Source organism: Lissotriton helveticus, chromosome 12, assembly GCF_964261635.1.
Source record: "Lissotriton helveticus chromosome 12, aLisHel1.1, whole genome shotgun sequence".
Classification (NCBI taxonomy): Eukaryota; Metazoa; Chordata; class Amphibia; order Caudata; family Salamandridae; genus Lissotriton; species Lissotriton helveticus.
The window spans coordinates 808,243,582-808,259,909 of record NC_136073.1 but is presented as its reverse complement, the minus strand read 5'-3'; the positions used below and the strand labels follow the sequence as shown (position 1 = coordinate 808,259,909).

Sequence of the window (16,328 nt, the reverse complement as noted above, 5' to 3'; positions counted from 1 at the left end):
ATTTGACTTGGTGCCAACCCTGCCGGCCGGCCGGCCGGCCGGCCTGCCTGCTGACTTTGACAGTTGCACCAAAAGGCAACTTGTCCTGCAGCAGCTGTGTCACCAAAGCCCTGGAGACCTGCCAGCACTTCACCCAGGAACCAAGAACTCCCATGAAGCAGCTGACCTTTTTCCCTGCAGGCTCCCAAAGAGACATTAGAGGACTTCCAAGACTGTGAAAACCCACCACCTAAGGACACTACTGCACCTGTCGCTCCAAACTCGAGTTGAAGTGGGTCAACGGTGCCAGCATGGTCCCCCAGACTTCCAGAGACTGTGTCCGCTGTGGTTTCACCTCTTGTGGACTCACCAACGTCGCATGCAGCCTCTGTACGGAGGCCCCCTCTACTGCGACTGCTCCAGGTAAGACAAACCTGGGGCCTAAAGACACTTCTGCACCTGTCGCTCCTGGGCCATAGAGGAGAGGACCAAAGATGTCCCTACGTCCATGAGCATCGTGAGGCCTTAGCCACCCTCTTGGTTCAGCCCGACTGGCCACCCAGTCAAAACCTGCAGCTTCTTTACGCGAAGACCAATCCCCATCGATTAACATTGGTACCCCTGCACCCGGCCGCGGTAGCGCCGCTGGTGGTGTTTTGCTGGTGCTGCCTTGGACCTTGCCCACCACTCGCCTTTGCTCCTGGAGATTGGTCCCATATGTCACTGTACTGTATCTGAAAGCAACTTGTTCTTCCTCCCATAAGATAACATTGCAGCTTCTGAAAATTGTACAAATTGTCGATTTCTTTTTTTTTTTTAATGAATGCAAAATTATTTCTATTGAAAAACGTACTTACCTGATCCAACTAGTTCTGGTGTCTAAACATATATAACAATACATGTTATTTTTTTATGAATTGGTGTGGATCTCCTATTTGAGTCGTGTGCATCATTTATTGTCTATTGTGTGTATTTGCAGATAACATACACTCCCCTCTGATAATCCTAAGGCGATTGACCAAACTACCCCCTAGAAGAGCACCTTGGGATTTCTAGAGCAAGCCCCTGTCCACTCATAAGTGAACCCCTGGACTCTTTGTACGATATATCCCATTTTGATATATCCTATGAAGAGCCCGCTTCCTACGAGGCCTGTCAATTTATAAACAGGCCTCCTTGCTTTTTCCATACTAAAAAATAGATGTGTATTTCCAAAAATTCATACCAGTTGTTAAAATAGAATATAGCATAAAAACGTACCTGGCTGCCCATAGTGACGTATCAAATCTATGGCCCAGTTGCAGTCATGGTCACAGAAAGCATCTAGCATGTGTGTGGCTCCTGGATTTAATTCTCAAGACCTGTGGCATGGATGATGATGCACAGAAGAATGAAGATACATGCATGGGGGTGTTTTATTGAGTATGTTCTATTATTGCAGGTCATATTCTGGTGAAGAATTGCAAAGAGCTCATGCCATCGTCCTATCACAAGGACCGCTTTGATCAGCCCATGGAAGCCTCCAACTGGCTGAAGAATTTCAAGATCACTAACGAGCGCTTTTTGAACCGGGTAAGCAGAAGCCTTTTGGGGTTTTTGTTGATCAGTCGAGACACAAGCGCTTGTCATTATCAGGAGCCATTGATCTGGAGGTGGGCAGTGGATGAAAAATCAATGTAATACTTGCACAATCATTTTTACCACCCTTTATTCCGTGGCTTATTTAACATCTAACTTTAAACCTCTTTATGGATCCACAGTTTAAGAGCAGGTTGTCCCTGTTTCACTTTTTGCCTTTCTGTAGGAGCGTATAAGTTAGTCAGGACTGTAACATAAAAAGTTTTTAACAATCACAATATTGGAAATCCCTCCAGGTGCTTGTATATCAGACATGTAACATCCACTATCAATGGCTTGGTTAGGCCTTCAGAGTTTACATACACTAGAAGTAGCTATTGCAAGGAGGGGTTGAGGCATGCTTGTTTGTCTGTGTGTGGTAATTTACTTTCAGATTATCAAGTGTGGTTTTCATTGACTATTTAAGTGGTATCACAAATTTTAAACAGTATATATATTTTTTACTTTACTGGTGTTAGGGAGATGACAGAAGTTGCCTCTATCTTCGGTCTACTACCAAGCGTGGGCAATTTACCTGAAATAGTTCTTTCTTTCTCCTGTGTCTGTTTCAGATCTTAACACAGCAGAAGTATACATGGAGCAAACGGGAGTCGACTGAGGAAGGCAGACCACTAGGTGAAGTTGTAGATCAGGTGAGGGACAGCAAGTTCATTAAGGTCTGCTTCTTTTGACAAGAGTTTACAAACATCCAAAGTTTGCGGTTGTGCAAATATTCAGGTAGGATGGTGAGCATCTACTGATCTGTCTGCTTCCTGCTGAAGCTCACTAATATGTACATCCTTGTGGTAGTGAAACACAAAGGATATGCGATTGAAAAATAGCGATGATCAAGACCCTGCACGGAGATATGTAATTATACTATTTAAAGGGCTCTACAAAGAATTTCCTTGGCTATGGCAACCCTCACCCACCTAGCTACATGGCATAATTCTTCACCAGGACAGCTCCTCAACATGGTTGGAAAGCTGGGTCTACAAATGGTAGCTTTTAGATAGAAGTTCAGGAAGGTTTAGAAGATGTCTGATAATGTTAAGCATGGTATTTTCCATGTCTTTTTCCTGTCCTAAGCTATCTGTAGATATGAGGCAGTGAAGGGATCATTATCACAGTTAAAATTACTTAATGTTTGGATGAACTAATTATATATGAGTCCTCCTGCTACTAAGGCTAAAAACAGTTTGTAGTGTAAAAAAATTCCCCTCAAGTGGTTTAGGTTAACATGTTTCAGCCACATTTGCTTAGCAATCTAGGGCTTTCGTCAGGACCAGGATACCTCTTATTATACTAACCGGTGACTAGCTAGAGTTTGAGGTGTCAGTGTAGTGGGAAGGAATGTGAAAAAAAAAGTTGAGTGATAATTCAGTATATTGAACCATTACTCTATCTGATATCTAGCGAGGAGTCTGACATTACCCAAAAAGGGGCGCCTAAAAAAACTCCCTGGTGGTACAAGTGTATTAAATAGCAGCTAAGACATGCAGTGTGCATTTCTTAAGCTGCCCCTAGTCTATGAACCTGGTGTTGAATTAGGCCTGGGCGGAGTTGCAAGTGACAAAAAACTCTGCGGCGTTCCGCAAGCAGAGGAGTGTGGTGCGAACTGCAGTTCATACTGATCTTCCTGCTGCTTGAGTAGAAATTCTACCCAAGTGGCAGCTCGCACTCGCCAGCTTACCGTTGGCGAGTGCGAGTGGGGGAAAATAGCACAGCTGAGTTTTTTGCACTTTGTGAGCTGCACAGAGTACAGAATTCTCAGCGAGCGGAGTGAAGTTCACCGCCCTGGCCTAGTGTTGAATGAAGCAAAGTCAAGGTCAGCCTTTGTTCACTCATCAAAACAGTGTGTGATTCATAAGTCAGTACAGAATCAGAATGATTGTTATTTCTTGTGTCACTCGCCATATTCTGTGTTTTGGTAGTCCTGTCAGGAAGCCAGGTGGCTCAATGTAAAATGAAGTCGCCTCTTTCTTATCCTATGTTGCTCTCTTCCGTCACTGTTGCTAGCCATGAAAAATAAGAAAACATTGTTTTAGAAGTAACTGCGCTTTTTCTTTCCCATCTCCTTTTGCACGTAAAGGGTTTGACAAGAGTGAAAAGTGCTTCTGATGTCATCGGAGTAGTGTTAAAGGAACTGAAGAGACAAGTTCCCCTCGGCTCCTTCAGGATGCTTGTGGCCATAGATGGTGTGAACGCTCTCTGGGGAAAGACATCCCTGAAAAAACAGGACAAAAGTCCGGTATGTCGATCAACTTAAACTAACTGAACACTCAAATGTACTTGTTTTTTTTTGTTGTTGCTTCATTTTCTACGGAGAAAAACATCTTTGGAGCTTGTGGAACAGTCTCTGACATGCTGAATATCTGAAAGAGAATTAATCATAGTATGCTTGAATAAAGAAGTCTGTTGCAAAATTACACTAATATTATACATCAGTTTTGATGTGTAGACAGTGGTTCACCTAATGTCCATGCTATGGCATGGTAGAAAAAACTTGGCAGTTCATAAACATGTCCTGCATGACTTGCAGAACCACAACCTACAGGTGTGGAGTAGTTGCAGCAAAACACTGGTGTGGGGCAAGAAACGCTGGGGCAATAAATTGCTGTGGCAGACAGAGGCTAGCATACTAGAATGCGAACATGCGTGAGAGTTGAGAAGTCAGCGGACAGGCAGAAGGCCGAAAGGGCAATGGAACTGAATGTGAGGATGAGTGGGGTAGAAGCATTTGGGGTCAAACAACAGCAAATGGCAAAGTGTGGGTCTGGAAGGCATGTGCTACATGGGATAGTGAAGTGGCAAGGCATTACTTTGAAAAGGGAATACTTGGACAGTAGATCAGGGCAAGCGGAAGGGTGAGTGAGTCCGGGAGAAAGATTATCCTATTGGAGTTTCCATTGGGGAAGAGAACGCAGATCGTAGGCTAGGGTTGCAGTGGGACACCGAGACCAGTTGGGAGAAGCATAGGGCAGGCTGGTAAATGAAGTATAAGTAGTACTTTAGTACTGAAGGCTAAAGTGTGATGTGAAATTTTGGCAGCAGCTCTGGATGAGAGGAGAGGACAGGACAGTTCCGTAGATGTGGACAGGATTTTGGAGAAAATACACATTTGACAAAATCATGATATAATGTGTGTTTACTTATTGGTCCTGCAGGCCCTCTGTGTGGTTCATGGCACTATAGAGCCTTGTTACAATACTCGGTTTGCAACGGGTGTCCCGTAAACTCAGTGCTCAGGTACCGGGTAACCTCTAACAGACCATTCTCAACAAGCTGTCCTGCCGGGTTTTAAGCAGAAACTTCGAGAGAGTACTTGTGGTTTCACCCAGTCCCACACTGTTGAGTATTTTGTGTTATAATATGTTCTCTGTTAATACGAGGTCTTACGATGCTATGCTCTTCTATATCCCTTCTCTATCACCTTTATACCCTTAGTGTGTTCCTTCCTCTACCTCCCCTTTTTGCCTCTTTGATATCCCAACCTTTGAACATTTTCTGGTTACCTTTTGAGTTTGGATCTGTTACGTTAAGGCGCCGGCTCACTGCACAGGTTGACTCACCAATGGTGCCTTCGTAAACTACTTGTTTTGTAAACTCTCTATTACTGTGCACATCCTGGGAAGAGTTATGAAGAAGCCGGGCGTGCATGGGGAACCTTACGGGTGTTATGGTGCTTTGGCTGTTGATCCAGCCTTGTGATCTTGTTACTAGTGTTAAAATTCCACAGTTTCCCCAACGAGGAAAGATGAGATGTAATGTGATCTCTGTTCATATGATGCCATGCAGATCCCCCTTAGCCGCTCCCTGTCACGTGTGTACCCTATTGTATGTTCTCTCCACTCCTTCCTACTTTGGCTCTTTGGTGTTTGACCCTCCGATGTACCTACATTAGAACATTAGCTGGTTACCTCACAAAATTTGTTTCTGTTGAGTTAAGGCGTTGTCTGGCTGCGACAGAAATTTCACCAAACATGCTATTATTAACTCTTTTTTTTTTTTTGTCGTCCTCCTCAATTTTAACCTTACATGGTCCCCTTCTAACTTAATCTCCACTAATAGTCTATACTGCAGCTCCTGCACTGATGCTACTCGGCTTTACACCACAGTAGTGATAGTGCGACACTCAAACAACTTAATCATTAGGCGATTAAATCAGGTACTGGTTTAACCAAACCAGACTTTAAAGGAACATACTTAATAACGCTCCTTTCTTATCCAACTGCTAAATTCACAGTTATAAGAGATTCTTATACTGACTGGTAACATATAACTCTACTGCTGCAATTTGTTGTTTTTGGGAAGAGTACCATTAAATATAGGAACTCATGCTAGGTCTCGGTGCTTGGGTACACATTTGGGGATCAGGTGGAGGTACTGTTCCATGTGACATACTGGATATTAGAGGACAGCAGGATGTAGAAAAAGCATATCAAAGAATAGAAATGTTCAACATTTCTGCAAGTCCTGTTCGATTTATTTAGGGAACAGCTTCCCGTGTGATGTTCTGAAAGCTTACATGGCTTCAAACGTAATACTCTGCCTGACAGTATTAATCAGAATAATCATTAAACTAAATGGTTTCTTGATGCTTTATAATTGTAATTAGCCAAGTACTAAGTTCAACTATCTCAGAACAACGAATGGTTGAGAAATAAACTGAGTTAGTACATACATGCCAATCGCCTTCTTCATGGTTTCGATATGAAGCAAGTGTTTAATAAATGATAATTCATGTTTACGTCCTACGTTTGCAATTCTGATATCTTCTTTTACTGGTTGCGTGTATTAAAACAAACAATTAGCCATATTGGTGTCTGAAAGGGTTATGTTTACTGTCCACAATGCAAACTGTTATTGTATCGGCATAAGATTGTAAGTATAATGTTTTATGTTAACTGTCTGGTCAACCAGATCCCTTTCGGTGGAACTGACACTCCAAACCTCTGGGCCTTTTTTAAGATGATCTAGTATTCTATATTCGAACCTAGAACAAGAAACTCCTCATGAAATGTACACTGGGCATTTAAGGCATTTCTTCACAGAGCATATGACTTGCTCCTCTGCCCTTAGGTTGAGCCGGAAGAGCTGACGCTGGTCCATAACCTGAGGAAGATGGTTCACAATGACTGGGTGAGTCTGACATCTATGTGTTTACACCTGCGATTGAATAAATGACTGATGTGAGAGGAGTGAATGAATGAATGTATGTTCTTCTGCAATGGTTGCCGAACCAATGGATGACTGCAGGTACCTACGTGACGGGTGACGAGGTCAGCGTGATCTGCTATATAATTTTTTTAAGGCTTGTCCTTTGCAGTAGGAACTCCTACTGGAAGCATCTGAGATGTGTGGACCCTTCTCCAGTCCTGGGTGCTTTATTCTACGCCATGGAGAAATTTGTGTATACGTGGCATACAAATGTTATATCTACCCAATGGCTGCCAACTCTTGTCTTTCAATTAAAAATAAAGGATTCAGGATACCATCAATTAGAAGAAAATAAATTATAGTATTCCCTTAGGAGAAGGGCGGAGAAGGAAAGCAGTATTACAACTGATTCGTAGGCCGTTTTGGCCACTGGCTGAATAATGTATTAAGTGGCTTCACTGTTGTTTTTCAGAATGGAGGGGCCATTGTGATGACTGTGGCCCAGACCGGATCCCTTTTCATGCCCATGTCTGCATATCTCCCTCATGAGTTACTGGGAAAGGTGAGCAATGAAAACTGACATGTAAGCACTAGTAAAGATGCCTGAAACCAACAGATCCAACAATAATTGACATATTTAACTCATTCAAACTATGTGTGAAAGGCATCTCACTTTGTCCTGAATTATAATAAAACATATATTTGGTATGTATGAATAGAGTATGATATAATATTTTACCAGCTTGTACTTAAGATATTAATTGTAAAGTGGTAATGGAATGCCTATGGCAACATCTGTATTGCTTATTAGTGTTTTTCTTACAAGAATCTGAGAATTTTCAGTAGTTAAGTTGGAAAACTTTAACTTTTTCTTTTTAAAGTTTTCACTCTTGCTGTTTACCATGGAATTGTCAGTAATTGTTATTCTTGGCGCTTTCATACCACACAGTGTGCCAATAGTGGCAAAGCAGCGCTGAGAGCCTTAAGAACGCCACCAATGCTGCACAACTGACCTTGCCACCTGTCCAATCCTTATAGTTATTTTCTAGCATAACTCTCACTCTGAGCAGGGTGTAGAGGAAACGTGCAGTTTTGTTAAAGTATTTTTGTTGAAGAGACTCTCCAATAACCCAATTCATATTTGCCTCCAGGATCTGGCAAGGGCTATTTGATACAGGCAACATCAAAGTCACTTAATCTCTCCGTGCCTAACAAAAATCAATGTGTCCTTATGTAACGCAACTGGGGCTCATGTAAAGCACGCTGATAGCTGATACCTTGGATCAAGTTTGCGCTATATAAAACTCAGGGGGAAAAAAAGTCCATTAAATAGGCGTCATGGCTATGATCGCCATCTTTAGTCCAGGTAGACTCCAAGGGGGTGCCATTCAAAGAACATACATTGCAACAACAGCTGAGTTTGGTAGGCATTCTTCCTCCATTGGGAAGTCACTAACCTATCCATTCGAAACAAGAAATATGATGTACGAATGTGACACATTCCAAATGAGGATCAAGAAGATGATCTTTCCGAAGAGGAGACACACTTCAATAATGGGAATTGAGTCAGCAAATAGAATCTCAACATGAGAATAAAATGTACAGCAAGTCTGTTTCAACACTTAACTTCAGGCCATCATTCAAATGGCTGCAGAAAAATTCGAAATTGAGATGAAAAATGAGGAGGAGGGGATGACTTCTTCATGTAGTAGATTTAGAGCTTTTACAGTAATTCCCCAAAAAACAAGACATACTTTTAGAAATCTACAACCGGTGTATGTGTCCCACTCTCACCACTGTTTCCTTGAGTTCCGCACAGTATATGCTTAATGTCTCGATATATTAATCCATGCTTCACAGCTCATTATTATTTGTATGTTTTATCAGTGGTATTGCTGAATGATCTCTCAGTTTGTTAACCTTAATCAAAATATATCTAATAAATCTTGATTCCAAACTACAAATAATTTTCATGCATGCCTTTGTTAGTGGCCCCAAAGCATTTCAGCCCATACAGTGGTCCCTCATCAGGGGAAATCTTGCTATTGTATTATGTAATAACAGTCAAAACATATTATGATGAACATTTAATCAAATAAACCATATAGCTACAAGTTATAAATATTACCGAAAAAGCTCCTTTCCACTTAGACACACGGATTGTCAACCAGGTGGATAATCCATAAGTTTAGCAAAAATGTGTATTTGCACTTTTATCTTATTTTTCTCCTCTGCCCTAATATTAGTCCCCATGGAGAAATCCCACCTGCTACATTTAATGAAATTTGGGGCTATGCAGTTCCCACCCTTGCAACTTAGTTACCACCACATTTTCTTTGTAAGTATCTTTGCAAGTGTTTCCAGGTTGAGACTGGCCCTGTAAGTACTGATGGATGCCCCCTTTCCTGCCCTTGTCCATAAACTGGTGGAGTTTACACATTCGTTTCTTCCAATTATGATCCTGAAAGTCGACTTATTAAAAATGTAAAAGCAAGATCTGAAAATTAGTAACGTTATGAGTTGGACCCAGAAACATTCTGCCAACCCCAGACCATATAACTATCTAACTACATATTCTTTTGTGGAGAAACAAACAACAGACTTATTTTAAAAACGTTCTGACACACTGCCATCATTTCACATGTTGGAAGAGTATAAGCAGGCACTATGGATTCCTATGATCAGGTCAAAAAAGGAGGACTTTCAATGGGGCTACCTAAAAGAACGGCTATGTGTCTTGAATAATCTGCTGGCCAGGAGGTGCCTCCTGACCACAAGGGGACGGCTTGTGGAGGAGCTGATGGTAGAGCTGACCAGCAGCGTCTCCTCTGCTAAGTGTCACCCCACTGCTCTCTGAGCAGTTAAAAAACAAACATTAAAATGATAATAACGCAATGTTATCAGTTTAGTGTTCCGTACTGAGATAGGTGCATTGCGGTGCAGGGCTGGCCAGAGCAAGGGGACGAGAGGTGGGCACTCTTTAAGTGTGCATGTCGGTTTGGCCAAACAGTCACTTGCCGGCCAAACAGTCATGCGCACTTAGCATGTTCTCCACCTGCTATTATCCACTGGAAGAAAATAATTTAGGCAATAAGTACGGACAATCGCAGTAAACCTATAAAGGACCTAGTAATGTCAGAAGGCAAAATTAACTTTCTACACAGTTTGCTCTATAAAGTTTTTATGAAAACCGTGAATAGTATAAACACTTTCTTAAATTCAAAAAGCGTAACACTTTGTGCATCGTGTCCCCAAGGGAAAAATGGAACCAAAAAGTGACTGTACACAGTGAACAATTTACAAAGGGTTTCCATAAATTGTAAGAAGCGACCATTCAAATATAAATTGTCAACAGCCTAGATACACAGTGACACTAGCTGTGTGATGGTCCGTTCTGTGAACTTGTCGGCTACGTTTCGACCCTCCTATAAATGTGGGGTCACCTCAGGACTAACGATGTAGGGACATCTAATAAATTAATTAGATGGGGAAAGCATAAGACCCATGTACTGGCACATATGCGAGAAACCATAATGAAGGACTAAGATTGAAGGTGGTTACCTGGATTTTAAAAAGAGCGCAGCCTGTGTGATCGTGCTGTGCCCCGTGGAAAGTGAAAGGAAAGGGGCTCACGTGAGGACCCAGACGGGTTCTTCAGTGGTGAGGTCAGAAGGGGAGGAAAAGCAAAGGTTACACATGGTTTGGCATAGGTAAATTGATGATTTATTATGTACAGATACTGTCATGGTGATAGATTGACTTTACCTCACGATGAGGAAGGCTGGCTCTTAAGGATGGAGGTCAAGGGACTCTTCCGATGCCCTGCTACAGCCGTAGTACTTTACTTCTCAAATAGGAACCAAGTATTTGGTAAACAGCAAATGGCACCGTAAAATTCTGTGTGTTTAATAGACCACTCTGAATACTGCAGGAGGAATGAGTATAGTTTAAAAACGAGCAGTGGAAAGGAGGAAGGTGGGGGGGTGTGGGGGGGGATTTTCGGCACTGACGTCGAGTGCACGATGTTACTTACATGAATGATGCAAAGCGGAACGATCTCCGCGTGTGGCGTTGTAGGCGCGTGTGGCGTTGTAGGCGCCTCAGTCCGCTGCAACCCGGCCTTGCAGTATAGCTCTTGGTGTGATGACACCGAGAGCTGGAACGGAACTGAGTTATGTACCTGGATTCCCGCCTTCCCTCGCTGTCGAGCGGCAGGGAATCGGGAGGAGCACAGTTTCCTGGTTCGATCTGTCGATCGGTAACCGGTTGCCATTGAAACTGAAAACAGACCAGCCGGCGTGACGGCGGCGGTCTGAATTGTAACAGAGTGCTAAATAGCAGCTGCCCTGTCTTAGTGAGAAGTACTGTGTTGTGCATCCTGTCGATTTGAAGCAGGATGAGTAATGCTATTAAGGCGTTGATTGTTCATTCATTCCAATTCAATTGCGCATACATATACATGTGGCACTGTGGTAGTAACATATCGAGATATCGACATTTTACAAATTATGGCATATTATCCTCATATCAATGTACATTTATACATTTATTTACATTGCGACTATCACAAACGCCTTTGTGTGTGGTTCATGCTCCCATTCTTTATGCAGAATTGCTACGCAGTACCAAAGGGGATGATGGACGGAGCGTTTCAGCAAATCAAACACTCACCCCAGTCAACTGATCTGGGTTTAATCCAAAATCATTCTTTAGCTCACTCCACCACCCCAGTTCAGACATGGCCATATGCAAATCAGTCTGACCCTGTGCCTCATGGGAACAGTCCAGCCCGGTCTACGCAGGGCAAGTTTAAACAATGCTGTGAGATGGTATGTCGTGAGGGTTCATGGACATTAATTATGGTATTGTGATATAACTCCGATTGGTCTGGGGTATACAGCAGCGTCGTGATTGACTAGAGGAGCTTGGGTGCTTACTGCTTTGTGGACAGAAGAGGACAGCCGAAAGAGGAGGGACGGTGGCAGAACTCAAATATGTTTTTTTTTTTTCTTCATTCTACTCCCCCCCCCCCCCCCAACCCCCCCCTTCCCATTCGTTAGCAGCCACCACTGGAGTTGACAGCAGCTGCATTGCAAGCAATGGTACTTCTTTGAGGCAGTGCCGCGCCCGCCGACAAGCACTGTCACCCTCACAAGTGGAGATCACTCCAGCTGCTCCCTTTGCTTAGAGAGGAAGATGCAAGATAGAGAAACAGATGCAGGGCAGAGAGAGAGAGAGAGTAGCAAAGGGAACACATGGACGTGGAGGACCTACAGGGAGGTTCCAAACTTGTGGATGGGAATGGCAGGGTGTGGACCAGAAGTGGAGGTAGAAAGCAGGCCAAATGGGGAAAGGGGTGTGGAAGCAATAGATCTGGAGGAGTGAGAGCAACTTGGACAGCAGAGGAGGGAGGGATATGATTGGAGAGAGAGCAATAGGTCAACCACACTCCCATGAGTGCCAAAAGAAAAAATGAGTTCCAAGTCATCTGATCAAAAGAAGGGTAATTAGGTTATGCTCCAAAGGATCAACAAACACAGGAAGAGGAAAGAAAGGCATCAAATAGGAACCAAGCAAATGATATAAACAAGAAGGAAATCCAATGGTAAAAAGTGGGATGGCTCATAGGCTACTGTAAGTGTTGATTTTAAATACAATAGGTATTCAACAACAGACCGCTAAAAGCTGCCTGCAGGGTTGACACAAATAATTCAGAACAATCTACCGGTGTAGAACAACTCCTATCTAAAATTAAAGAAAGTGATACAGAATAGTAGAGAAATACCAACCACAATAGGACGAAAAGGTCGGAGTCCCGGCAACATCGGAGGGGTTACAGCATATCTGGCTAGTATTAAATGGGGACGTTCTTGCGGTGGCGGGCCAGAGAGTGGATATACTTATCCAACTTATCTTTCTCTTCTACCATGTTCAATGTTGGGCTGGTAGTCAGTCAGGTCAGTACTCGCTATGGTTATTTGCTGCATCTAACATTAGACCAAGAAGTCTTGTAACTGTAGAATGTTGCTTTCATCTCATCACATCTTGTCATGAGCTTAGTGCCCATGTAGGTACACTGCACTCACTTAAATAATGTCTTCTGTATATTTAAGTTCATACTATCAATCTTCCAACCTTCGCAAGTCTGTCATATTTCTCGCTTTGCTGCTGGGGCATGTTATTGTGGCCATTATTTGTGGGTGTGTACCTCCACGTGCTATCCCTCCTGCATTCCATCTGTAAGTTCATGCTTTTTTCCTCCTCCTAATGTACCAATTCCCTTTTCCATTTCTTCACATAATAGGCTCTTGCAGACTTGCTTAAGCGATACCCCTCTTGGCCAAAACAAGTCCCAGATCGATAAATTTGTTATAAACGTTCTCCTTTTTGGGACTGGGACATATGCACATAAGGCATTTTCTGTTGTTTGTTTTTGCTGATGATGTGTTAGCAGCAGGCTGAAAAGTTTCGCTTGATCAATAGGACGCGTTCACAAGATGTTTGGGCTGACCATCTGTATTTTTTTGCCACAGAAGAGTTTTTGATTGTCTCTCACTACATTCCAGCTTACAGAAAGGGCAGTCTGCAAGTGCTTACTGGTAGAACCACACAAAATACTTTATCCTTTTTTCCCTGACTTGATCATGTCTGGTGAGGCCCATACTTTCTGTTATGACCGAAAGTGCCACTTGTTTCCAGATGCTGGTAGTGGTTGGTCAGATAGACCGCACACAACTATAACGCTTCTTGCCCTTAAGACAGCCTCCTGACATTGTTGACCATACACTTACTGAAGTGTCTTCATTTTGTCTCCCGACAGGCAGGGTTTGAGACCCTGGACCCCTTCATCCCTATCCAGGTTCCAAACTACGACGAGCTGGAGTTTGAAAGTTGTTATCAGTACTATATTGAGCGCAACTGGCTTCAGCACGAAAAAGGTAAGTGATGTAAATCCCCTCAACTTTGCCTCAGCATATTGGGTCTAGGCAGCACACAGCTGTTTTAGAAGATGCAACAGCCCATTTAAATAGTAGTATTTGTCATTGTGGTAGCAGTCATAGTTGTCGTACAAGTAGTAGGAATAGTGGGTCACTTTGGCTTCATAAGCTCCCCAATGAATGACCCTACTGTGCCATTTCAACAGAGCATTAAGCTAATGCCTGATCGGCCATGTGCCATTTGATTAGATGTAGTAGAGACACACCGGTGACAGTCCCATCTTATTGTTTTGTAACCATTCTGTGTTTCAGCTCGTACAGAAGAGGGGAAGAAGGAGTTGCAGTTCCTCAGCAACTGGAACCCCCGGGAGCTGGAGAAGATCTGTGCCTTTCTATGATGTGCAAGCACCTGAAAGGCTAAGATTGACACATGCAGGACAGTGTAAGTTTTCTGGTTGAGCTCCATGGTGAAGATGGACCACCTTACTCTCTCCGGTACAGTCATGGCCGAGAGGAGGCCATGACCAAGGAAGAGGCAGCCTACTGGTACTCGCAGAAGCATTCTATCGGAACTCAGCAGTCCACGATTTACAATTGGACACGAAGGAACCCTTTGCCTGCTACAGTACAATTTGTGAGCAGCTTGTCTGCAGTGAAGGCACGTTTCCATTGCAAAGGGATATTACATTCGTAGTGGAAGCTGCACTGTCTTCCTCGTTTCATCAGAGTCTGTTAGGGGGAAACTAATTTGAACTTGAGTATCTTGTCTTTCATTGTTCTGAGATGTTTATCACCAGCTTCTGGTGCTAAGTTAGTCTTCATAACACACCACTGAGAGAATTCCAGTAAGTCACATGAGCTGGCTAGATGTGCTCTCTAGCTCCAAGCACTGGAGAGAATGTACGTATTTCATCCGACTTGCCATAGGTTTGAGACCACTCGTCACCAAAGTCTGGAGGAGATCATTCTTGAACACAGCCGCGCTGAACTGGATACCCAAAAGTGCACTACCCTGGTGCTCTCTTTGCTATTAAATTACGTGCTGTTTTATACATTCATGCTGTCAAGCGTTTCGTTAAATGGTCTCCAGTTGTCGTGTCCGCCCCATTAAAAAACATGAACTAAATACACGAGACTGATACACAACGTATGGGCTTCAGTTGTTACCATGGAATTCAGTGATGTAACTTCTATATTTTCCCACACGGCTTTATAGAACATAATTGCAGTATACTTTGGACCTTTGCTGTTTTTTCTCTTAGATCTTTTTCTTCTCTTCAGTGTAATAACAAGCTGCTCCACAGACATATCCCAAAAATGTAGGTGAAAAAATGTTAAGCAGCTTAGTCAATCTGTTGAGGATGTCTGTACAAAGGCTTCCTTCATTCTTGAAGGACAGGGTGTCATGTGTCATGTACATGGTTAAGTACTGCTGCTTCTATGTTGTGGAAGCAGATTGAATCAATGTGGGGGAATCCAAATGTCTTCAGCGTTAATGCAACAGTAAGGTCACTGTGGTTTCAGTCAATGTGCAATTTAAAATGAGCTTCTTTGATCAGGTGAATGCATCCTCCTGTTTAAAGAGAAGGATTTTGATCAACTTTAATCAATAACTGTAAAGGCTGGACTGACATGCAGACAGTTCTCAGAATAGTCTCCCTCTTGTTGCTCTAAATATGACTAATTGAGCCTTACCTAGGCATGATTTTATTGTATTTTCTACTACCTCGCTGTATAATGCATACTTGGCGCAGCAAGCGGCCATGTTGTATGTCCAGCGAGAGTACTGAGGGCCGGAATGCTGAGCACAGTGCCTGATCGCAGCCCATATTTCTAAACAAACTATCCATCAGGGCAAACAAGACAAGCAATGGTCTCTTAACAAGACTTAAGACAAGTGTGATCACAATACTGTACATATAGAGTACTTGAGAAAGATCAGGATAAGGATGACATTGCTAATATTTTCTTCAGATTGTCTGTTCAGATCATTACCACTTGGCACATGGCTATTTGAGAGAAAATTGGCAGCAGGACCAGTGAATTACGCATCTTAGAGAAAAGATTTCTTACTTAACCAATGGAATGATGCATTTGAAGGGGAGAGGGTGTGGCCTAATGGCTAGAGCGGCCAACCTCGAAGCTGGGGAACCGGGTACGAGTCTCGGCAGGGATGCTCAACATCCTGTGATTCTGGGCAAATCACGTAATCTCCCGGTGCCTAAAAAAATGAATGTGTCCGTCTGTAACCCAACTGGTGCTCATGTAAAGCATGGGTCGAGTTTGTGCTATAAAACTCAAAAACAAAAAAAGACCAATGGTAACATGAGGAAAGTGTGAATAAAAATTAGCTCTGCTATCCGTCAACAAACTGACTCTATTGCCTTTCTTAACAATCATTTGCAATGCAATTGGTCTTGCATTTACACGAGGACTATTGCATTGCAAATGGTTGGCATCATGGACCACAGGAGGGAGGGCCGGCGGGGGGAAGAAGAGACGGACAACTGGTGGGAGGGTGGGGAGAAGGCACGGACAACGGGTGAGGGGAGAAGGCACAGACAACGGGAGGGAGGTCGGGCGGGGTAGAAGAAGGCATGGACAACAGGAGGGAGGGCGAGGGGGGGTAAGGAA

At 43.2% G+C, this 16,328-nt stretch overlaps 1 protein-coding gene across 2 annotated transcripts in view; it reads left to right on the top strand.

Annotated features, from left to right (window-relative positions):
- DAP3 (death associated protein 3) overlaps positions 1–16,065 on the top strand; it is a 104,109-nt gene extending 88,044 nt beyond the window's left edge. For both annotated transcript variants that reach the window (XM_078670711.1, XM_078670710.1), the window contains exons 7-13: positions 1,421–1,551; positions 2,169–2,249; positions 3,689–3,847; positions 6,679–6,738; positions 7,229–7,318; positions 13,577–13,694; positions 14,007–16,065. In XM_078670711.1, the coding sequence (XP_078526837.1) occupies positions 1,421–1,551; positions 2,169–2,249; positions 3,689–3,847; positions 6,679–6,738; positions 7,229–7,318; positions 13,577–13,694; positions 14,007–14,092 (725 nt within the window). In that variant the 3' untranslated portion in view covers positions 14,093–16,065. The remainder of the gene's footprint in view (positions 1–1,420; positions 1,552–2,168; positions 2,250–3,688; positions 3,848–6,678; positions 6,739–7,228; positions 7,319–13,576; positions 13,695–14,006) is intronic.
- The last annotated feature ends 263 nt before the right edge of the window (positions 16,066–16,328 follow it).